The sequence below is a fragment of the Onychostoma macrolepis genome, chromosome 09 (assembly GCF_012432095.1).
Source record: "Onychostoma macrolepis isolate SWU-2019 chromosome 09, ASM1243209v1, whole genome shotgun sequence".
NCBI classification, from domain to species: Eukaryota; Metazoa; Chordata; class Actinopteri; order Cypriniformes; family Cyprinidae; genus Onychostoma; species Onychostoma macrolepis.
The window spans coordinates 14,745,418-14,771,778 of NC_081163.1; the positions used below are offsets into that span (position 1 = coordinate 14,745,418).

General features: G+C 38.1%; 1 protein-coding gene across 2 annotated transcripts in view; it reads right to left on the reverse strand.

Moving 5' to 3' along the window:
• Nucleotides 1-269: 269 nt before the first annotated feature.
• clybl (citrate lyase beta like) overlaps nucleotides 270-26,361 on the reverse strand; it is a 64,353-nt gene continuing 38,261 nt past the window's right edge. Inside the window, exons 3-8 of one of the 2 annotated variants that reach the window (XM_058787267.1) lie at nucleotides 14,581-14,769; nucleotides 8,595-8,696; nucleotides 7,898-7,991; nucleotides 7,504-7,671; nucleotides 2,829-2,953; nucleotides 270-1,825 (exon numbers count right to left, since the gene is read on the reverse strand). In XM_058787267.1, the coding sequence (XP_058643250.1) occupies nucleotides 1,730-1,825; nucleotides 2,829-2,953; nucleotides 7,504-7,671; nucleotides 7,898-7,991; nucleotides 8,595-8,696; nucleotides 14,581-14,769 (774 nt within the window). In that variant the 3' untranslated portion in view covers nucleotides 270-1,729. The other variant, XM_058787268.1, reaches the window with a different exon arrangement.

The following is a 26,361-nucleotide window of genomic DNA, read 5'->3' on the forward strand; positions in this document are numbered from 1 at the left end:
CCATAGGCGTAATGGTTTTTATACACTGACCCTACACCTTACTGGAAACTTTGTGCATTTTTAGATTAAAAAAAAAAAACACCATTTAGTATGTTTTTTTAAGCCTTTTGAATTGCGGGGACATAGGCAGTGTCCTCATAAACCACCTTCAAATTGTAATACCTCTGTCATACCCATGTCATTAAACAAATTTGTGTCCCAGTAAACCACAAATGCCAACCCACACTGACACACACAAATAAAAAATAAATAATCATAAAAAAACAAAAAAACTTTAAACCTGTTATTTATTTTCGGTGAATTTTGCACAATAGCCCAATATTCTGGTCCTATAAACGGTGTTTGAACAAAATACAAGCAAATTTAACAATTTAGCTAACTAAGTGCAGGATGGCTCTAGATGAATCTCATGTCATTGGCCTATTGACCCATGGTCTAAGTCTTGAAGACATGCTTATAGAGCACTTACAGCAAAAGGGCTTGTCTGACATGAGTCCAAAAAGACGATTCCAAAGAAAATGAAAAATAAATGAGTGCAAAAGGCAGAGAGCATGGAAGGGGGGGCGGCAGAGAGGTGTGGGCCGGGTGCCAGGCCGTCAGCTTACTGTCGGGCCCTTTGGGCCACTCACAGCAGCGGCTTCCATCTTTCTGTCTGCGTCCCGAGACTGGCACAGAGCTCGGGCCGAGTCGCTCGCTACAGACACTATTGATCACGCCATATTCATTCCTGTTTTATGCAGAGGCCTCTATTACCATAGTGACCAACTGAACCATCAACCATTCCCCCCACCCCCATCCCAGACAAATCCGCCCCAGACATTTCTGCCAAATATGTCATCAGCTCGTGGGAGACCAGCAGCAAGGAGCGGGAACATAGCGTACTGTAGAATGTATTCATGACAAACACAACATAAAAAACAACAACGCCCTCAAGGGTGGAAAGGATGGTCATTCATTGGGAATGACATCCTGGAGTTTTATTTCAAAAGAGGCATTCTTGACAAAGTGTGTGTGAGGAACACTGGTGAAATGGACAACGGCGGCATGTCTTTTGAGCACTTGGCCATGTTCACGGTGACTTCGACGCTGGATGGAGAGATGGGAACCACTGACCGGGAAACAAAGGCATGGAAAAATACTGATATTTACATAGAGCGAGCCCTCGCGGAGCCCTTTGTGTACGTGTTTGCGAGTGAGCGTGTGGCACGGCGCGTAGAGCTTACGCCAGGCTGCAGACGCATTCAAGCCTCGTCTTGAAGAACAAACTGGCTTGCTGAGTCCCGTGAAACAAAGGCCTACAATTTAGAGCGGGCTCACAGGCTCATTCTCTCAATGTTGGTTTTAGTAAATTCGCGGCCGCTTCTTGGCAAATAGCGCTTTGATGTTCCGGGGCCTGGAGGAGCCTTCAGGCTGAATGGAAGCTCGACGGCAGGGCAGCTCTGTTTGTTTGCCCTTTCGTTGGGTGCACACAACCTTTACCACAGCCAATCGTCTGCCCTGACACCAGAGAGGCAGGGGGCAGGCATGACACACACACAAATGCAAACTAATGCAGAAAATAGTAATGCAACAGGAATTTCAGGAGACAAAATAATCAGTCAATTAATCTGAAATCAACACATCAACTAGAACATCATCTCTGTTGCAGGTCGTTTTTAGCTCTTGACGTGAAGTGCACGGCACAGCCAGCATGGTGCGGATTTTGATGTCTGAGGAACTCAGGTTTGGCTCACTTTCCCTGAACAGCTGAAGCCATCGTGACAATGTTCTGAGCTTGCTTCAGAGATGGCATGTCAATCATACTGCCATGAAAGGTGAAAGCCCCCTGAGGAGAAGAGAACAAAACTATGGTTGAATAACAATAAAGGCAGATACTGTCTAGAAGTACATAGCCACAATGCATATATGACACTATAAAGAAGGACAGGATGGCTATTCATAAATTCCCTAGAGAAAACCAAGAAAAGAGCCAACGTATATAATACATATATAATTCTACTTTTTGTAAGGGATACATTTATTTAAATTCTTATGTTATTGGTGTCTGTTGTAGCAAATCAATAATATCCTGTTAGCTTCTAGTTTGAGCCTGTGTTTTATTCAGGTTGGTTGGGAATTTGCAAATGAGTGGAAAAAAAGCCTAAGGATCATGAGAATGAAAATTGAAACATTCTTGACAGATGCAGGAATTAGCGCTGGAAGCCATTTATTTGCATGCTAAATATTCCTATTCATTGCGCCAATGTACTGAGCCGGATATTTCAATCAGCCTAACCAGTCCAGACCTCTTAAGAGGAAAGAGTTTCAATAATTAAATGACATATGCATAAAAGAAACTAAATATGCAGCTAAGCTGCATCTTAAATGTAATGTAATGGTGGTGGAGTGTCTAAAAATGATATGTTGAGAGGCAGAAAACCTCAGGTGGATACTTTGCAAACATTTTCTGTAACAAATCTGCAAGGAGATTGAAGAGGGCATAGAAATATACAGGAAAACGCAAAATAAATCGAGCAACTGTGTCCCGGAATCTCAGTTTGTGAGCAAAGAGCCGAACGGGGAGAGTGTCGCTGACGCACCCCCAGGCCATCCTTAGCGTAAGAATTACTGGCAGATTGTACATTACTAGCACATCTCAGACACGCGCAGCCCTACCGAGCAGAAAACACAGGACTCAATGATGCACTAAATTAGGAACTATAATATTCAACACCTCATTTGATTTTCTTCTACAAAAGCTACAGTGCGGCGTGCGCCATGGATGCTATATCAGGCTGGAAAATAATACAGATCTCTGTGTGGAAACTCAGGAACTACTGAACGTGCACCTTTCCCAACTTCTGATGCTCCTCGAATGCCGCGATCAGCTCCGTGGCCCACTTGATTCTGTCTGGACTGGGGGCAAATTCCTCTTGAACAACCTTAATCTGGTTGGGGTGAATCACTTGTTTTCCTAGAAAGAAGGGACAGAATTAATCCCTAACAATTGAACAAAAATAAATAAATATTCCAAAGAGAATAACACATTTAATGGCCCCGTCTCAGTAAATAAATAAAAGACATAAAATATTTTTTAATTGTTAAACACCCTTACGTCACTTTTTTTTCCTTTTTTTTTTTTTTAAACCAGCCATCATAACATGCACAGGCCAACAATTCTACAACCAACAGTCTCCAGTAATAAGAGTTAGTAGTATTCATGTGATCTTTAAAGGTAAGCCCAAATGTAGGATAAAAATTCATTTATTTGGGTATAAACCTTTTTATTTCCACTCGCATACAAAACTCTGTAAAAAAAAAAAAAAAAAAAAAAAAAACATCTAGGATTATTCCTCCACATTTAAAGGGCTTTGCTCCAGAGAAGCAAAGGCATTGGCACTCCAGTACAGCTCCCTGACCAAGAATGAATTTAAGGGACACAGCAGGCACAGAGGATGCTATGAATTATGGGTGTCATCCCGATTTTCGCCTCGTGCCCCGCTGAACTCTGAAACTTTACTGCACGCTTAGTTACACTCCAATCTGAGGCAGCCTCTGTGAGACTTGACTTGCTGCTTTTATTACAGGCCCATGTGAGAGCCACACACATGCAGTCACCTCAACACACTTCATACACACACACACACACACACACACACACTACACATAGATATAGATGTCATGGACAGCAACAACTGATACCTCTCATAAACTCAGGTATGTGTGTTAATGACCCAACGCTGGGGTGAAAAATTAGAGGTTACTACAACAGATGACCATAAAATGATCCATAACCCAAAGTCAGGAATCCATGTACTTACTACCTACTTTATCCATAAAAAAAAAAAAGAAAAAGAAAAATGCTTAAAGATAATCTGATATACTAAAATGATTTCTTTCTCATTGGTTTAAACTCGATTATTAATTATTATTATTATTAAAATAGAGCTGATAAAATGTAAAAACTGTAACTTGAATGCAATGTAAGTCGCTTTGGATAAAAACGTCTGCTAAATGCATAAATGTAAATGTAATTATTATTTATGTAAGGTCTTTTGAAAACAATGTGGATGCCATTTTCAAATATACATTTCCTTTTCCTCCCTGCTTTGCGGCATCGGGTAAGAAGCTAAAACGGATTACGGTCATGACGGCAGAAACCTTATTCTCAAAAATAGCATCTGTCCAGCATTGCACCATAATAATCAAGAACATGTTCCCAGATCAAACCTCTGGGTGATGAGGCTTAATTTGAGAAATATCTGTTACGTTTTGCTTCTGCAAAACAAATACGGAAAGGTAGCTAGCTGACAGCCGTAGAATTTAATACATGAGAAAACCATTAGCTCCATCTGTGGCTCTTACCCCAGTTAACCCCTCTGAAACAGCCTCTGCCATGTGTTATCCATTGAGTTCCCACATAATTTAGCACACAATGTTACATATTGCAGCGTAATGTCAGTCATATGTTAACACAGTCTTGCAACAGCACAGGTGTTACTTTCTGCATCTTTTACACATTGTCGAAGCCAAATGCTGCAAGATACGACACAATCTGATGATGCAGCTGGGAGTGAATGAGGCGTCAGGTTAACCAATGACAGCTAAGCATGCGCTTCAATGTAAATAAAGCAAACCAGCTTGGTGACTGCGTTTTCTTATTGAGCCAACAGCGCTGCAGACGGAAAAATCACCAGAGTGTGTGTGTGTGTGTGTGTGTGTGTACTGTCCCTCTGCTGCTCTGGAGGAGACGGCCTGTTGGATCAACACCCTAAAGCTGAGGCTCAAGGTCCATGTTTGTGACGCCCATCCCAGAAAAGACTGGCAGGGGGTCGTTCCCTCACATCAACAAAATATGCCCCTTCCCCAGACTACCACCTGTTCAGGAGCTGTCTGTTCTGAGCCAGCTAGTGACAGGGTGAGCAAAGTGGGCGTGGTGAGCCCTTGCGCAGCGCCGCTATTGGACGGTTGCTGTGCATCATTATCGCTCCCCAATGCCATTCAGCCAATCACGAGGTGCCATCTGGTTTGGGTACGTCTGGTTGGCTCACTACCATTTAGCAGAGTGCCACTGTCAGATGACTCTCAAAATCTCACATAGACGGACAGAATCTATCAAATAGGCAGAAAAAAAACAAAAACAACTGAAGAGGATGCAAGTGAATAAAATTTAGAAGGAAAATATTATTATGTCTGAATTAATGTACTGGAAAAAAATATCTAACCTTTTTATATATTTTCCTTTTTTTAGGAGACCAACAAAATGTTTTCTTATTCATTACACAACACCATATCTATGTAGTTATGACTAAAAGCCCTCATAAAGAAATAAACATGGGGCAAGGTCAAATCACAGGTGAGGAATTCAGGGAAATAATGCTTAAAACACAATGTGCGCAGTGATACATACAAGAAGAGAGGATACAATTTATGGTAGATGTTTAACTTTTTGGCCTTTCTGATTTCATTTAATTACTTGTCTGTTGATAAAGATGTACCTGTTGTAGTATTTTGCTCAATTATTATTTTAATAGGAATATAATTACTTTAAGACAAATGTGTTGTTAAATAAAATGCCTAAATAATTAAAGCATTTGAAATTAGTCTGCCACGCTTTATCTAAAAGCTCACTGAATTAAATTTTCTGATTTAAATTCTAAAACATTAAAATCAGAAACATTTCCTAAACACAAATGCATTTTCAAAATACAAAAAGTGTGATTTCAACTAACCCTTTTATTTATAAAAAGCATTCTGACACCCCAATTGCTTTATTTGCATTAATAGTGATAGATTTGCTCATGCAAGTCTAGTGCAAAAGAAAAAAAATACATTAGCTAAACTACATTTATCTGCATGCAATTTCAATTGCCTACGGACAAACACACACTCACTCGCTCGCTCACACACACACTTCACACTGAGGGTGTAAACTGTAAACAGTGTTTCTGTAGGCCTCCCGACACAAGGACCTCAGACTAGCAGTGGCAAACAGAACGGCGGTGAGCTCAGCGCATGAAACACGAGGAGCCGCTCCAATTCAGACTCGCACGAGAGGCAGAAGAGAGTCATCAAACCCGACCCCACCTGCCTAATGACAGGCTGCTGAACAGAGCGCCCGGCTGATGGGCTGCAACATGGCATGATCAACCCGCAGGCTGGCTGCTGGGGAAATAAAAACAAACAACCTTGCAGTGGCAACCCCAGAGATATCCTGGGATCCCACAAAACGTAAAATAAATTATAAAAAAATAAACCATTTAGTTAGCTCACATACATTTGTGCATTCCTTATAAAATTTTACACAAAATACAAAACTTAAGTAAAGATGTGTTAATTTACTGCACTGTAGTAAATGCCATTACAATCTTCAAGGAAAAAAAAAAAAAAAAAAAAAATCAAATAGTTTAAAGGTGATCCAATAATAATTTATGATGATTTTACAGAAGTGATAATATTATGGTAATTTGGAGAGACTATGGTTATCATGGTAATTTCTTTTATAACAGTTGTTAATACCCTTCAATTATTCAAATAAGTGCTACTAAAATAGTTTCTGTATGAAAAGCCTTTTTAAATGATAATAAAATGCTGTTTTAAATTAAATCCAGTGATTAAATGCGTTAGATGGAATTATTGATGAATTTTGATGTTAAAAAAAGTAAAAAAAACAAAACAAAAATTGGCATGAGGAAAACAAGACGGGAGAAAAGCGAGTGATCTTTAGCACTGGAGTGCTGTGTTCTAGAGGAATGGCAGTGCTAGTGTATACAGAGATGTGCAGGGAGAACAGTGTGTATTCTGCAAACAGCAATTACATATTCATTAGCGGAGGCTCAGAGGAGGGCTGTGTCTGGCCTCCCGTGGCCAGTTACCCGCTCACCAGGACTCCACACACAAACACACACACACAAACACACGTTGCCTGGCTACAAACCCACACAGCGCTGAGCTGCGAACATACGTCTATCTCCCACAAACACACTTGTAAGTAATGGATACACATACACACAGGCAAATAAAGAGACATGCACGCATGCGTATACTGATAAACACATGCCGGTAACTTTCTTTGAAGTTTCATATATGTAGTACATTATTAAAAGCTCAGATATTAAAATGAAATCATCTATGCAAATATAGACAGCATAATAAAAATGAACACAAATATAAAAAAGAAGCCACAGTTTTGCAAATTTCACATAAAAATTATTAATATAACCACTACGCAAGCACTAAAAAGGTAAAACATGAAATGTAGAGGAACTCAAAGTTGTAGGGAGAGAATACTTTAAAATACACAAAAAACCTCACTAATCTCTAACCACAAATCTATATGTATTTTTTTTTAATCTATACACACACGCACATTCATCAAATGTAATTATATTTATAATTTATAAAATATAATTAATTATATTATTAATTAGAATCCAAAATAGCATTTTGTTGGATGATCAGGCCAGTATGTCATACAGTAAATGAACAGAAAAGAAAATGTATGTGATTTAGCAGTCAGCGTACCAGTGAAGCCCATAAGCGCGCCCTCTCTGGCCTGCTGCCTCAGTCCTTCCACATCCTGATAGTCGATGTAAACAAGGTCGATCGCCTGGAGACCGAATGCTTTGGTGGTGACCACCACTTTCTGCCGGGCATACAGGAGTTCTTTAGCATCCTTAGTGCGTGTGGCTCCTGCAGGTTAAAAGAGATCCGACACCAGATTTTTACAAAAATGTTATTAAACCCAAGCATCATATATGATAACGATGTGCAGTCTGAAGGAATATTAATGATATATTATCATAAAAAGGCATCAGTTAATTAAAAGAAATGGTATTATTTGTGGTACTGTCATTCAACATATAAGTGAATGAAGAAGAATAAAGGTATTAAATAGTGAAATAAAAAGATAGCAGACCTATGCTGGCACAGAAGTCATCTGACCCGAAGACAACTCCATCATGATGAAGACCTGCCTTTGGCCCAAGATCTCGAAGTGCTTCACACACTGCCTTCAAGAGAAAGAGAAAATGAAGAGCTGTGCGGAGTGTGTGTGTGTGTGTGCGTGTGTACTTTGGCACTCAATCAAGTCACCCAGTCAGACGACTCTAATTTTCCCCAAAACTCCCTTAATCGCTGTCCATGCCTCTGTTCTTTATATTGTGTTTAGAAATGGAACTATATCAGATATTAAAAAAGACACACACACACACACACAATTAATGGCCCGTCTCTCTCCGTGGATGGGGAAATCTAGAAATCTGTGAAGACCGTCCAAGGCTGTAACTAACCCCAGAACCAGGACTAGTGAGAGACAGTCTGGAATGTGATATGACCGTGTCAGGCACGGAGCAGATGGAATTTCTTGAATGCTTTTGTTGAGTTCCAAATTAATTTCACTTCTTGCTGTGACTCTGCAATATTTCCCTGTCTTGGCTCTGGGATTCCTTCTAGCCAGCACAACAGAGGGTTTGGGGGAGGGGGAAAGAAAAATAATCAAAAGAAAAAAGGAGCTGCATATTTTATAAGAGGACAAAAAACATGACTGTGGCCATTTTCTCCCTGATGGGGGCAATTTTGTATTTTCTAATTCAAATTATAAAGTTGTTGTTTACCTTAAAATTCAGCAGACCCACAGCAGTTTCCACAAAGGTGACCAAGCGGATGGGTTCCTCGAGCTCTCTGCCTTTTAAGTATCGCTGAAACCTGTCAACAAACTGAAATGGACACACACACAGTCAAAAACAACACTTCGAATCTCATTTAAAGAGACGACATTACTCAAACGCCATGCCTAATTAAATTGAAAAACTTCTGACTCAGGGTTTTGGAGAAAGAAGAAGAAGAAGAAAGAAATATTGCTTCAAAAACTTGACAGGATTCACACAGTCTTTGGACAACTCCTGTTTCACAGGGGCCCTCGAGATATACTACAGGTTCCTGTCTGAATTTACAAAGAAAGGAGCACTGAATATGAAACGGGAAAGGATGAGATTTGAGCTGTCTGGGAGCGCATTTCATTTCAGTTTTATGCAGAGCCTCGGCTTCCCCTGGCGGACAGACTCGTGAGACTTGCGACGTGTGATACGACACTTCTCCGTGCTATTCATTTTCCCGCTAATATTTGAGCTTACCTAAGAAGGCTTTAAAATGAAGTTTGGTGCTTTGAAGACCAAAGCATTCCGATTTTTTCCAACAGACCAGTTCACAGCTAGCCGTGGACTGCCAGTGGGGTTGCCCAAATTCCAAAATCTATCATCTGGAAACACACAAAAGCTCCCTCTGTCAGATATTTTCTTTTAAAGCCTGTACAAAAAAATAAAAGGAGGGGGGAAGGGAAGGGAAGGGAAGGGAAGAGAAAAAAAAAAACAAAGCAGAAAAGTGTAATTCCCTGTCCCCCCATTCCGTCTCTCTTTCACACATCGGGGACAGCAGATTAAAATAACCTCAGGTACGTCAAGGCTAGTTTTCCAAATAAAGGCTAAAATATCCCACACACACTTGTTTTATTAGCTCAAAGAATATGCCTTCATTGAGGGATTTTTTTCTAATGGGGGAATTTTAATCATCTCCCCATTCAATCTCAGTAGGATAAATCATATCTGAGAGATTTGCATAAATATAAACCATCAAAGACTTTTCATCTTCAAAGGGGTTTTCAAGACCCAATAAGCTTTGTACTGTAATCATCTGAGGTCACAACCCTGCAGGAGTAATGCTGCTATGGCAACATAAAAACGCCAACGGCTTAGCATAATATTCCCCTCGAACGGAGAAAAGGGAGGGAGAGGGAAGGGCTTGTATGGCGGCCCTTCCATTTCCTCACCGTCTCTTTTATCAGACGCCACACTGCCCTCTCTGACGGCCCCGGATTTTTGCGCAAAAAATAGCCAATTGGCAGCAAAATTAAGCGTTTATGTAGCCCTCAATCAAATGAAGAGAGAGGCATCATTCGGACACTGACAAGTGACAACAAATTACAGGTGTGCTTTTGCTGCGCTGAAGTTTCAATATTTACACAGTCTCAGAGGGGAACTCGACATTGAACCACACTTGCGCAAACGCTAATACCGCTCTCAGGTGACAAGCTTTTCTGGTCCCTATAGGCTGCTTGCAAAAACCCACACTTCACGACACAAGTGCCAACCATCCACCATGATCTGGATTGGAACGAGGCAACGAGGGAGCCGCTAGAGCGAAAAAGGCGGCAAGTGGATAAGTTTCAATTAATTCTCTTCAAAAGAGGGCCAGATTAAATGTTTCCGGCCTGCTGAAGTGCTCATTTCACCGTGTGGTGGTGAAGGGGGGGGTGAATTAGGAGCGGACGGGGAGGGACGGGACTCGAGCTGGTTCCTTTCAGGACTCAGTAGTGTGGCGGCCAAAGAATGCGCACAGCTCCGAATCTGTGGGAGAATTGTCTGCGGACAAAAGGAGGAGGGGGGGAAGAGTTACGCCTGTTATAGTCCAATAAGCCTTGTCAGTCAAACAAGCACACAGAGAGAGGATAGAAAGGGAGAGTAGAAGATTTTCACACAAAAGGAAACAAGTAAGTCCATCTTTTAGCAACAAATCAGTCTGGAGGTTCCTCTGCTCATCTACGTGAAAAAAGGGAAGAAAATAAACAACAGAGGGATTTAGGGGCGGCCGCCGGGACGAGAAGAAGAGAAGGAGGAGAGAGAGATAATCAGGCTTGTAGTGGTACGACTTTGTGTTGTGTGTTGGATTAGACACTCACTGACTGCTCATCACAGACACAAACACACAAGGGAAAAAGAGATATTTAGTGCTACACAATAGCATTTGATAGCTGGTGATTATTTTACCGTATAAAAATTGATTTTAAAGTAGCACTCAGTTTTCACTATAAAAAGCTCCATTATGTCTTGATGCTCCTTCTTTCATTCCACAGTAAAACATGTAAGAACACCACTGGATTAGCGAGTAAATACAAACATACTGAGGCATCAAAACGCTGCTGTTTTAAATGGTTTATTTAGTATGTTGTTATTTGACTTAACTTGCAAATGACTTAATGTTCAGTTTTCCTATAGTTACTATTAGTATCCACAGTCTCTGCACTAAAATTGGTTAAATGTGACTGTATAACAGCAAATGGAATTACAAAAATAATACATTCAGTTTTAATGAAATAGGTTTGTCTGCCATTGGTTGGCCAAACAGGTGGTCCCGCCCTCAACTCATGCCATTGGTTGAGTCAATGTTGCCATGTCAGGCTGCAAAGAAACAGACCAATAGTGGCACAGAACCACACTCCTTTTGAGAAGAAACAACCTGCAAATGACTTAATTACAGATTTGTACTTTTTGAGGATAGTTGTCAAGAATACCGAGATACCAAAAATATATTGTAGCAACAAAAACCGCAGTAACTACGGCATTTTTACAAAAGCTACGCGACCACGGTCAGATTTGGTAGGGATTCTGCATAACCAAGTGTGACAACATATCCAAACTGTCCAATGATCAGAGCTGTTAGAGACAGCAAAAAGGAGAAAAAGAGAAAGAGAAACACCCTCTTCCTTTCATGTTTGTCTCACGCCACTTTCAAAGCAGTGGGCCCATGTCAGGTCAGTGCTACATGACTTCCTCTCCGCTCACAATCTCCCGTATCCTGCTGCGGCTATGAGCTCGACCGTGTGCAAAGCATGTGGAGAGCATGTTCTAACCCCCACCACATATGTGTGCACTTTTTAATGCATTCACACACACTGTATTGCTCAATGTGACATATGTGTAGAGGTTGTATTGATTTTTGAGTGGCTAAGTGGGTAGTGAATGGCTGATGGTGTAGGTAATTTTACTCTGAAAATAGGTTTATTTTTATTTGTGGGATGAGAGAGGTTTCCGAAACCAGCAGTATGCAACAATAATTTCTCAGTTTTTAAATTTTATATATATATATATATATATATATATATATATATATATATATATATATATATATATATATATATATATATATATATATATATATATATATATATATATATATATATATATATATATATATATATATATATATATATATATATATATATAAAAGAGTTCATTTGCAAAAGCAGATAACTCAGTTTTTAACAATTCTCAAAAATCATGTTTTGTCATTCATATATGCAATATATATTCATTTTTTACATATACTATGTTTTTTTATGGACTACGTTCAAGAGACGCCAAATATTTTTGAGAAAACAAATTCAAAAGAAAGCAAATGACAAAATGGAAGTGAACAGGAATTAGAGACAAAAATATGAACACCTGTCAGCAATTAAAAAGGGAAGAAACATCGAGCGGCCCGGGAAATATATGAGCACTAATTAAAACCACTAGTTTAAAACTTCCTGCTTGTAGTCTAAACTAACTGTGCGCAACAGACTAGGGGCCCCCTCCATCTCTCAGCTTCCCTCCCTCCCTTCATCTACCTAGTTAAGACATTGTGGCTTCTTTCAGGTCTTTTCAGTGGTCATGCGGAGTAGCTGAATACTGCAGATTTGGGCTGGGTTGGCTGGTTGGGGGAAATGAGCTGGAGGGATTTGGGGGCTGGTGTATTGGCTATGCTGGGGGCCACCAGGGGCCTCCTGGGGCCGCCTGGCAGAGGAAGCCCTGCTTTGATGGACGAACAGACGTCTAGAAGAATCCTCAACACCTCTTGTAACACACACACACACACATGGAGGTGATCAGGAGAAAAGCGTGTTTTGTGGCTTTCAGTCCATGTCTGCAAGCTTTGAGACCATCTGTAATGTCACTGACTGACTGACCGACCAACCATCTGATAATGAGATCTATAAGAGTGGTTAAAGTGTCCACCTACTTTGATTTTAAAATCTGAACAATGTCAAACAAAGTATAGGTCTATTGAAGAGGCCCCTGTGTTTCCAGGGTAAAGTAGTACTTTGTGATATCTGCCTTGTGAAGCTAGCTTTAAAATGTCATGGATTTCTTGAGCTGATGCCAAGATATACAGCCCCATTTCTCCCCGGGCTCAAGCCCTCTGTACAGACTAATAGAAAAGATTGTTATTATTGCTTTGAAAAGACCTGTGGTTTCATCTTACCCTTTGAGTTCAGAGGGTGTTGTGTTCTTTACAAATGATGGAAAATGCAAGAGCATTCAAGGTATTTTTAGTTTCTCATTTTTCACATTAAACAGGGCATAGACTTCAATTTGTAGGATGAAATTATCATGAATGTCACATTACCTATAATCTGGCCATAATCATATGGAAACATATGAGTCCTCAATGCACAATTCAATATTTGCTAATGTACTGATAAAATTTGGGGAAAAACACTACTGTTCAAGGCTGAAAGAAGTATCTTATGCTCACCAAGGCTGCAATTGTTTGATCAAAAATACAGTAAAAACAGGATTATTATGAAAGTTTGGAAACACTTTACTTAAAGCCTTTATGTATAATGCATTATAAAAGGGTTATTAATGCAAGGGTATAATGCATTAGGATTATTCATAATGTGCGTTGTAATACATTGTATCTTGTCGAAAATAATTATAATCAAATTTAAAATGCATAGTGTAACAATGAATTGTTAAGTGTTATAATGTATTAACTAGTGCTGTCAAACGATTAAATCGCATCCAAAATAAGTTTTTGTTTACATAATATATGTATGCATACTGTGTTTATTTATTATGTATATTAAATACACACACATACAGTATATATTTTGAAAATATTTACATGTATATACATTTATATTATTATATTTTGCATTATATATAAATATATTTAATATATAAACATAACATTTTTCTTAAATATATACACATGTATGTGTTTGTATTTATATATACATAATAAATATACACAGAACACACTAATTTATTATGTAAACAAAAACTTTTATTTTGGATGCCATTAATTGCAATTAATCGTTTGACAGCACTAATATTAACTAATATTAATATTCAGTAATATTACCGAAAGTTTATTTCAATTTAAAATTAGTTTAGTAAATTAGTCATTTATTTCTGTGATGGCAATGTTGAATTTTCTAATAGGTTAAATTAATTCTAATAGGCTAATTTGCTGCTCAAATGTGTTTGAAATGGTAAAGTATTGTTTTTAAGAATTGTTTTATAAAGTTCAAAATAACTGCATTTATTTGAATTGTTTTTTGTTTTTGTTTTGTTTTTTCAATTATAAATGTCTTTACTGTCACTTCTGATCAATTTAATGCATCCTTGCAGAATAAAATGGATTAATTTCTTGGCCAAAAAATAAAAATACTACTCACACTTTTGAATAGTTGTGTACAATATATTGAAAATTGATGCTTTTCAGAAAATATAGACTAAAGTTGCTTCTGTCATGGCTATCGAAGTTAAGTAAGACTTAGAAAAAAATGGGTTGAATGGACTACTTTTACAGTGCCTTTTAAATATTTTTTTACAGTGGCTGCTCACTGTATAATTTCTATGTATGGAAAGTGAATTTTTCAAAGCATATTCTTTTGTATTCCATAGAAGAAATTGTAAATAATTACATAATGTGCTTTTTTAATGGCTAATGCTTTTTTTTAGGTGAACTACTATTTAAAAAGCTAAAAGACTCACTCACCCACTGCACCTCTCCTGTGTCCTCCACCTTTGGCAGCATGAGAGCTGTGGGAAGCACGTCTGCCTGCAGAATAACCTCCATGTCAGCTTCAGCCAGGCCGCTGGACACCGAGTTCACCCGCACACACTTCTCCATACGCCCCAGATCCAGCTCGGCCAGCATCTTTGGGATGGTTTTCCGAGCTGCATCCTGTCAAAAAAGCAAAAAAGAAATTTGATGTGCCATTGTGTCAAAAGTACTTTCTTCACCACAGCTGCTATTAAAGAATGGAAATGTCCCAATGCATGCTCGACCACAAAATAAAAGACTGACCCAACTGCTTATGCAGTATTCAGTGATGTAAAAAACACATAATGCGCTTGCAAAAGAACACTGAATGGATATGTTACACAATTCAGACTCTCTGTTTGACCATGAACAGAGGCTTGTGGCTATCAAATGTGAAAAAAGTGAACGAAAGTAGGTTAGACAGGGTTTATTATATGTTATTCTGCTACTGGACGATGAGTTGTGTTTACATGATAAACAGGAGGAAATACTATGCCACGTACGAAAAGCTACAAGCAATAAAAATGCAACATGGGACATATCCGTTTGAACTGGGCATTGGTGCACTTGTAAAAAGATAAAAATGCATCAGTTTAGACGAGTGGACGTTATGTGAATTTACAGAGGAAGTGGTGGTTGGCGCCTGGGATTACAGTGCGGACAAACATCTAGCAAGAGGGATCAACCACACTACAGCGGATTCACCAAAGGCCATAAAGTGAAAAGCCTTGCACACAAGTCTTCCACACAAACACCACAGACACATGACCAAAGGAAGTGGAGGGAGGAAGAATCAAAGTTAAAGCCAAGTTCCAGGGCCTAACTGTGACAACAGCAGCACACGCCAGGAGATTCAAACCAGATGCAGCTCAATGCAGAGGTTTCCATTGGTCTGAACACAGCTCTCCATCCGAAGGGAAATGTGGTCTCAGTTAAGCAGGAGGAGGAAACAGTAGCTCAGGAGTTGTCAGGTTAGATCAGAGGAGGGATGAGAAAGGCCAAGAGAAAGAGAGGAGGGGGGCCAAGGCTCAGGGGTTAATTTAACTTGAACGAGGAACTCCTTGGCCTAGGACATCTTCACACCGTCCACCATCACCTCTACCCAAAAACTGTTGAACCTTAGCCCAGACCATAATGGCCATAAACATGGCATATACATCAACTTTAGAGATAATGAATAAAATGAACAAATGAATGAATAAATAATAGTTGAGCAATAATAATAACAACATCTTATATGTTATATGTATTATACCATTATTATTATTATTATCATCATCTAGTCATAAAATGTATCACGTTATGATCTAGCCTAAAGTTCATCAGCTTTTTTATTTTATTAATATATTTGTTTAAAAATAAATAAATAAAATATATTAATAAAATTAATAATATTATAAGGCATGCTACATTTTAGCTTAATAGTCATCCAGGTATTACTGTGTCAAAAAGCACATATAGAAAAAATGACAAAAAAGGGGGTTCTGCATGTCAGAAACTTAAAAATAACCATCAGCATTGGTCATGAAATGTCAAAGATGGTAAATCTCTAGTCTAAGTCTTTAACCTTCTTTTAAGTTAAGTCTGGACCATAAAACCTTCCTTTTGAACTGGTAATCACAACCGGTCTGGATTCAGATTCCCTCAACCTAGAGCTAAAATAACAACGTTGTCAACCATTTTTATAACAAAACCGAATGTGTACACAGCCCAAAGCTGTGAAATCTTCTATATAACATCCGAAGCGTTGCAGATATACTAGCAAAACAGATTAAAACCAACACACAGTCTAGACACTCACGTCTAAACTAACATTGTGGTCCTCAACTTACAGTTTATGGTAAGAGTTGCTGAATTGCAAACTGAACACAAAGGGATCCTCAAAAGAAAGTCATGCGTACTCTTAGCCTATAATATATTTGGAGATCACAGTGGTAATATTAGGAGGGGCGACAGGTTTATGAAGCCATAACTCAGTATTCGTAAAGCTGTTTCATGGTGGATCCAGTTTGAATCCTCCAGTATAATCCAAGACTGATCCAGTGTCTTAAACACTGGTGAACCAATGTGCTTTGTATGGCTGATATCGCGTTCACTCCCGAACAAAAACATGAGGCTTTGAGTAACAAATCAACATCAAAAAGCTCCTATATCAAGTCAAAAGACAGTGTAGCTAGAAATGGACCAATCAGAATGAAATAACGGCTGTATTGTGTAATGCTATATCAAACCTCATGCCACACGATTCTCTGCTTTTTATCACTACATTTTGCTTTGAACTGATATTCCCGACAGCAAAACATTTGAATTTCTATCAATGGGAAGGGCTCGCTAACTCATCTCCCCTCACAATAAATTGACAGAAAGAATATTCTCGAGAAGATCTCGGGCTCCTGAAGGGACCCAGCCATTCCAAGCAGAAATAAAAGTACTTTGAAAGCTGAAATGTTTTACATTAATGGAACCCCGTCCAACTAGTTGCTTCAAAAGACCCTTCCCCAATCACCCAGCATCCCACAGAGTGACCAGGAGAATTGCAGGTTTGAGGGATCTTTGATTCTTTCCATCAAGCCCATCATTAAAGCTCAACACAGTATCATGACAGCACGTCCACAAAACACTCAAAACATAGGACAGACTTTGTAGATACTGACTTCTCATTTTAAAAAAGGCCAGATCCTTCGCATTTTTAGAGAATTTGGACTCCAACTGTGCGATCTGCCAAGAAATGGATCTGCGTTTGGATTATTCAGTGTCTAATCAAAGCACAGGGAAAATTGGTGGTTTGTATGACATTTGAAATGTATAATGATTTCTTATACGTTTGCATTATTAAAAATGCAAGAAATGTGAGAGGGAGGGACAAAAAGAAACTAAATTTGATCTAACGTTTCTCATTCTTTTAATTGTTATTTTTTCATCCCAGCTTCTTGCAACAGACTGTGATATTTTATAAAAAAAAAATAAAAAATGAGCTGTAACTAAATTAGAGATGGTGGCTTTGATTCCCTAGATGTGTAATCTAAGCAAACAATGTCTCATGGACAGGGTCTGACAGGTGACACACTGGGCATCTGGAGCTCTATTCCAGATGAATGACTAACAGATCCAGCATCTGATTCTGCATTTGTCCGGTTCCGCATGAGAGGGAAGCCTGTCCCTCAAGGCTCGCCGCTAGATTCTCTCAGCCTCTCGAAAACCACCACTTCTCCTCACACTGTGAGGCTGAAGAATGATCTGTTACTACTTCTGAGTGCTGCTCGGGCAGCTCACATTTTACTGACCGGCTCTGCCAATCAAAACAGACGGCTGTAATTCGATAATGAGAGAGGGACAATATGTGCTTTTCTTCAAAACTCAGCGTTTTGTGATATGTTGGGCCGTATTGGACTCCCAGAATTAAGATGATAGAGAAGTTACAGTAATGGAGCGTTCAGATGTGGACCTCAGGCCACATTCAATATCTGCCGTCCACAGTTACTGTTCACTATTTATTTCAGTTTTCAAAGTACTTGAAATATCTGTCAACATAACCGGGCTTTAAGCAACACAATCTACACATTTGATAGCTGTGCCAGTGAAAACTTCAACCTAAACAAATTATTCTTAACAATGTGCCAGTGTAGCCTTGTGATGCAGGCTGCATGTGCGAGTCTCTTCTGCTACTGAAGTGCTGAAGGAAAAACATCTACGCCTGTGATACGAGTGGGAACAGAAGGATCTCTGTGCCTCTAGGGAAACGACCAAGCTCAATTTTCTCAGGGTTTTGTACTGTATCATAGTTTTATAGGTAGCAACTCTTGAGAGAATTGTTTTATTCAAAGATAAACAGAAAACACTAAACATTGCAAAGTAAAGATCTTGATTATGATTGTATAAGTGTTTTTAGTTGTGTTGCAATAATAACGGTAGACCAGATATGACAGTTTCCACAAAGAGGGTAGTAACAAATAGATTTTTCCCCCAGCAAATTTCTGTGAATTAATTTCTGTGCTTAAACTGAATATTATATAAGTGGTTTTATTTTCATTTTAAAAATATATTATATTGGAATTTTCATAACCTTATTAATCAAAGTTTTGCATATAATCTTAAAAGCAATATACATTAAATAAACAACACAATTAAATGTACTAAAATGATAAACAACAATAACATCAAAAGTTTGACCTGTTGTTTTTGTTAATAAAATTAGATGGTAAAAAAATATTCTTAATTCTGATTTATTTTAATTTGCTGAAAGTTTATCTAACATTTCTAATACTTTTGAGAATATGAACAACACGAAAAACACACAGGTCATTATTCATCGAAAATGTGGTAAAATCTGGATTTTTATAAACATTAACCCAGATGTCTCTCTGGCCATGTTCTGTAGATTTCATTTTTTTTTTTTTTAAACCCAGTTTCTTCTTACAAGGGAGCAGATTATTTGCTAGGCTTTAAAAAGTGACAGTACATGAGGTACAAGGAGTGCTGGAAGTAACTGACTTTCAATTTTCTGGCCATTAGAGCTGTTCACACCTGCTGCCAGAGTGTTATAAAGTCACCTTTCCATGTCCATTGTACCATGTGAAGCATGGGAGAACTTATAATAATAATAATAATAATAATAATAATAATAATAACAACAATAGTAATTACAACAACAATATGCTATTGGACACAATGAATCACAGAGGGGTTATAATAGCTAACTACAAACTATAACTAAAACGTATTTCAGATAGTTACCAATACATTATTTCTTTTCATTTAGTTTAACTTGATGTAATAAATAACTGGAAAAAAATAATAAAACCTAAACTAAAATCAAAATGAATATTAAAGTAATAAAAAAAAAAAAAAAAATCCAGTGTAAATCCAGTGAATGTCGTAATGCAATAAATAATAATTAAAAAGCTGGAAAATTTTATCAGCGGGACAATTTGTCAGTTATGATTTATACAATTTAGCATTAATCCAACACAAACCATGAATCACATTATGTCAAGCAAAAAAAATAAAAAATAAAAAAACACTACTGCTACTACTACTAATAAATTGCAGATTTGTACTATTAGATTAAAATAAGATAACATGATATGTATTAATGAGTTAGATAAAGGACTTAAATTCTCTTTGCGTTATAATAGGCAGTGTTTGCTGCTGTATAATAGATCCTACATAAATCAAGTTGACGCAGTCTTTATAAATTTGATTCAACAAGATTACATATGACAATGGAGCCAATCTCCAATCATGTGTTATTATTCTGCTCAGAGCACATGTATCCATTCATCCTGAATCAAGCCATAACAAATCAACCGGTCTTTAACACCTCTCATAAACATTCATCATACTGCGAGACAGAGAAATCCCCCCAGATCAAGTAGATATCACTAACACACAGCAAACTGTTTTCACATATCTCATGACTTATCTTGGCTATATGCATCAGGCATAACGTACAAGTGTCTGGTTGCATATAATGCAGCAGCTATATTTGGCATGCATCCTTTTCCCGGTGACAACGTGAAGACAGATCTCCATGTTATAGCTGCAAATTATGAGAGATACAATGAGATACTGTGGCATGCGTTGGCCTACTCTGGTTCCTTCCACAGGATTCGCAGAAGACAGATGTGTGTCATTAGTCTTTACACATCATGAACATTAAAATTACAGGAAGAGTTGACCCTCTGTGATTCTCATTTCTCATTTGCGCTTGTGCTTATTCACTCCTGGGGCCTCAAGACATGAAACTGCATTGTTTGTCACATCTTGTGGCAATAAATTACATTTTGTTCCTCACACAAAACTAAAGCATGGTTTTTATGGTACTTTTATAGTGCTTATTTTACCTTTTTGAAATTTGACAGTTCTTTCATCTCCTTTTGTTGTATGCCAAAATAGAGCTCGAACATAAAAAAAAAAAAAAATCCTCCTTTTCAGTTCCACTGTCGAAAGTTAGTCACACAGTAGTTTATAACAACACAAGAGTGAGTGAATGATGAGAAAATTCTCATTTGTGGGAGAATTACCTCTTTAAAGTGAACTAGAAAAAAACAAGTGCTGACTAGATCTCAGATTTCACACACCAGATCTTACAAAAACACATACAGATGTCCAATCTATCGTGTCATAATATTTAATTTACATTAAAAAAAAAAAAAGCAAAGATGATGTCAGAACTGTGATGGTTGAAGAAATCTTTCAATCTCCTCCTCAATCATCATCTCTCTCATTCAGTTCCAAGCAATCGGGACCACCCTTCTTCACTGACCCCTCAATAAACTTTACCCTAGGATGACTACACAGTGCACACAGCTCCTATGACAAATGTATGACATACACACATGCCACAGGGTTGACTGGCAGGCAGTTTCTGGCAGCACACAGGCTATCAGAGTTCACTAATGCTGGGGATTCATTTTCTGTGTGAATGCCTCAAATCGCCGTTTGTTTCTCTTGGCAGTAGAGCAACCTGTGTTCCTTTGGAACGTTCCTCAGCTGCACTTTGATGAGAGCCCTCTCTACTTAAAGGAATAGTTCATCCAAAAATAAGCATTCTGTAATCATTTAGTCACCCTCATGTCATTCAAAATCTGTATGATGTTCCTTCTTAGGTGGAACACACACACACACACACACACACACACAAAACATTAAGCAGAATGTACAAGCCATTCCTTTTCATATGACAAAACTGGACTTGCTTGAGGTCCAAAAATAAAAAGAGCTCAATAACATACAGAAAGTTTTATTTTAGTGAAAATTTTTCAAATGTGGCAAATTAAATTTCTGCCTTTTTCCTCACATAAAGTATGCTCACATATTTTGGAGCTTGCTATATGTGGTAGTCATTTACTTTCACTGTATGTAAAATAGCAGTGTGAACATTTTGCTAAACGTCTCTTTTTGTGTTCCACAGAAGAAAGGAAGTCTTACCGGTTTGTACGACATGAGGATAAGTAAATGCTGACATTTGATCACATCAAAAGCCGCCCATGAGCACCAGGACAGCTTTCTTAAGCAACCTCCCAGCTCAAATGAGCTCAAAGGCTAAATTTGATTATTTTGCAGTATTTGAGATGTGGACTTCACTAACGCTCGCTAAATCTACACTATTGCAATGCATTGTGGCACTCCCTCTTTGAACAGACTCAGTCAGAGTGTGGCGGAGGAAATCTTAGATTACTTCAAAATGCCGGCATTGCATTTTAAGCTTCTATATCAGATAACAGTTGGTTGCATAGATTATGGTAAATTGGGAATGTTGACAGGAAGCCAAAGTATTACACTTTCAAATGAGCTCAGACTGAAATTCAAGACTACAATAGTGTATTATTAAGCCAGTCCTGACAAACAGAAAATGCACACTGTACTTGTGAATGTATACTAGAGAAAAATATAACAGAAACGTTCTCACAAAGGGAGCTGCTGCTACGGAACTTTACTGCAAGTCACAGCTGATATATGTACTGCTGATTGCATATGTTAAAATATAAGCCATGTGTGACTTTTCTTTTCCCCAAATCATTTCATCTACTGCCACCACCAGGGCTGATAAAGAAAAGACCAAATGGCACAATATAAACAGACACATGACAGTCTGCTGTGACACAGTCAAAACATTTGAGCTCTTAGAAATTACACACTTACAGTCAATTAATATATTTGTGTTATTAACTTTCCTCTGAGCTTGATTTACACTACTGTTTAAAGATTTGGGGATGGTATGATTTAAGCATTTTGAAAGTTTCTTATGTGCACCAATGCTGCATTCATTTGATCACAAATACAAAACAAAAAACAGTTATATTATGAAATATTACAATTTAAAATTACCATTTTCTTTTTGGATACATTCTAAACGTAATTTATTTTATTTATGTGATGGCAAAACTAAATTTTCAGCAGCCATTAATCCAGTCGTCAGTGTAACGCCGAATCTTCAGAAATCATCCTAATATGCTAGTCTGGTGCTCAGTAAACACATTGTTGTTATTATTATTATTATTATTATTATTATTATTAATGTTGAAAAAAGTTTGCTGCCTCCTGGCAGGATTTGTCGATGAATAGAAAGTTCAAAATAAATAGAAATAGAAAACTTCTGTAACATTATAAATGCCTTTACTCTCACTTTTGATCAAAAAAGAATTTTACTGATCCCAAACTTTTGAACAGTTTAATCAAGATATTTTATCTTAATCAAGATAAACAATAAAAAAAAATCATTAAAAAAAAAATATATATTTTTTTTCAGTCAAATTCCATTCCTTCAAAGAACTCAAAATTATATAATTGGTTAAACATTTAAAATTTTATACATATAAATTTGTTTTAATAAATAGCTATAAATTGGTTAACAACTTTTTAGAAGCAGCTTGTAATGTAGCTAATTGTGGTAACACTTTACAATAAGGTTCATTAGTTATCATTAGTAAACATGAACTGAATAATACTTCTACAGTATTTATTAATCTTAGTTAATATTAATTTACTAATGCATTATTAAAATCACAAGTTGTGTTTGTTAACATTAGTTAATGCACTGTGAACTAACATGAATAAACAATGAACAACTGTATTTTCATTAACTAACGAACAAAGATTAATAAATACTGTAATAAATGTGTTGATCATTGCTCATTCATGATAGTTAATACCTTAACTAACCTTAACAAATGACACCTTATTGTAAAGTGTTACCGGTTAAATATTTGAAACCAAGCTATTTTTTAAAGCAGCTTCCCCAAAAACTTGAGATCTGGATCTTACAAAGCATCAAAATCAGTTTTGAGAAGCAAACACATCTCCATCAGACTGGGCAGAACCAGCAAACCTGTTGCTTAGCAAGATGTTTTGCACTAGCTCTGCTGACTAAAGGAGAAAGGGGTAGGAGTGTAGAGACAGTAAGAACAAGAGGGAGAGAAAGGTTATAAAAAAAAAAAAAAAAAAAAAAAAGAGCAGGGATAACTGTCATGATTCCAAGCATCAGCCGCCACCACCCGCAGGTGAGTGCATCAGATAACACAAGTGCCAATGCCAGTGACACTGCACCTCAGCAAAAGCAACAAGGGCACACACACACAAACATACAGACAGCCATCACAGCTCGAGTGTGCCCGTTAGCAGGGGGATTTATTCTCTACATACGGTGCCGGGTGGTTTGAGGGAGCTCGGAGCTGATCACAGAGGATCCGAAAACAACATCCGTCCACTTTCACACTTCAGTGGAAGAGGTGGCCCCTCCCGGCAGGGCTGCGTAGTCTTGCCATCTGGAGAATAAATCGAGTGTGAAGTACAGTATAGTTTGGGACCAAGCTCCGTGGCGGCAGCTCAGCAGTCAGTTCATTAGTTCCAAACTTCCAGGGATTGGAGCTGGGAGGGGGGCAGTGCGGAGCGAGACTGCCGCAGAGAGAAAGGGGAGGCGGGCAGGGAAGAAGAGGGGGGAAAGGAGCCGTTGAGTGGAATGCCCCAAACTGAGCCGCAGTCTATAGGGCATCTCTGCCACAAAACACACAAATAAACAAACTCGCCCCCGGAGCGAAAAAAAGACAGGTGTAGCCATCAGCCCCTGCTGGAGGAGAGAAAAGGACAACTCCCTACCCTCCTTATCAGTAAGGAGAGATATTTTTAAATACTAAGTGTGTGAGTTAAGCCTTGGTCCTGAGTGGCAGTGGCAGTCACTGAGTAGTCTGAACCGTCTGTCACATGGCACCAAGTGGGCAGGACAGGGGACAGATTGGCACTGGTTTGGGGGTGGGGGGGGGAGTCTAACAACAATGATGCTTATGGCACACAGACAAGATCCGATCATCAATTTAAAACAAAGAAACAATTCTCATTTATCAATTTCCTCATTTATCAGTGCACAACACACACATTATGATTCTACCACAGTTAAGCATTTTTTTTATAAAATGACAACAATAACAATATGAAAAAGAACTAAATAACTCTAAAATGTCAGAAAATCTAAGGAAACTCATAAGGGACTAATTCAGAATGCTCTACATAGGCTCTTTGTGGCACACAAGTAGCACTCTGCATGGAAGACTCAACTGACAATTTATTTCAGTAGAGTCTGACATTAGCATGTTGCTAAGCTAAAAGCACAATACTCTAAAAAGCATATAATACATTCAACACAAATATTGGTTAAAAATACATCCTAAGAACGTTTATTATTGAATTAAATTATTTTTATTATTTTAATGTAGGTTCTGAAACAAAGCATGTGTAGGTTATTCAATAAATAATTAGTTCATTTTAATTAAAATTTCATAAAAAGAATCAGAATAAACAATTGACCTATCGGTAAGCCCCTCCCCTCGAACGCAGACTAGCCAATGGAAGTCGAGTATCAGTTGCACAGGGTGCGGAACTCGGACATCTTTAGGTTTCAGCGCCATAGAGAAACATTGGAAGATCCGAAGCTCGTATCGGTTTTATTGGGTTTATGCTTCAAAAATGGAAAAACGATGTGCCTGGGGTACTTGTAACACTGATTCCAGGTATCCTGAGAGGATGGGCAATATAATTGATTTTATTACATTTCCTGAATCCAAACAAAACTGAGCAAAATGTCCCTAAGTATTCACCCCAATACAAATGAAGACAAAAACGTTCATTTTCTGGATGTCATACACTCATTAAGTTACAATTTTCATCTGCTGAAGCAGAACGTTGTTATCTTGTGCTTCAGCAAGGTATACTGGCTAAAACTAGCTAATGTTAAAGTTAGTGAGTCCATGCTAATGTACAAACCTAAATAGCGGACTGTTCTTGCGTCTTGTACAGTGTAGGTCAAAAACACACAAACGAAGGTCTACATTTCAGTGCCTCGCCATATTAAACTGGTTAAATGCCAGCCACAGAGTTGCGACCGAGAAAGTTCTGCGGAAAATGTGTATAGATATGATGCTCTGTTATCTATTGTGCGTAATTGATTGTTCTAATTATTCTGTATTTTCGTTGTATGCGATTGATATGGAGTAGCAATTTGACGATTTCATGTTAAATTAGTAAATAAAAGATTGCCCTGATCTGTCATATAGGGCTTAAAGGTGCTGTATGTAGGATTTTGACTCTACTAAAGCATAAAAATGCCATAATATGTTTGCAGATATTTAAGAAACATGCTAAGTTAACATACTTGTTTATCTGAAAAACAATGCTACAGTCAGTTATTCCCCTTTGAAAATGTGCATTCCGGCCCGGAATGTCTGTTTGTGTTATGGTTTGTGAAACCCGCCCACTGTCAGTTTACCCAATTGAATTTCGGCACCGCGGGTTGCCAGTTGGCGGAAAACACAGCGCATTTAAATTTCATTCATCGGTATGTGCGCTCGTTCCTGTTGGTGTTGTTAATCTGGCAACCTGCGTGTGCGTCAAGTCTGAGGAGGAGGGGCCTGGTGAAAAAAACCGTCTCCAATATTTTGAATTTGGACTGCAATACCTAGTTCAACCGCTGGGTGTCAATCCTACATACAGCACCTTTAAACGGATCGCAGTTGATCCGTGATATACGCAGATTAATTTGCCAATTTACATGTTCAAGCTATTTAAAACCACAAGAGGAAGAAACGAAACAGAACTCAACGCGCACAATCATATAGATGTGTTTCAGACAGCGCGGCAAGCGATTTGATTCCTCTTTCATGTATCCCTGCTTTAAGATACATATGCATGGGGGTTTGCGGTTACGTGTCAATACTGGAAATATTTCTGTTTTAAACCATG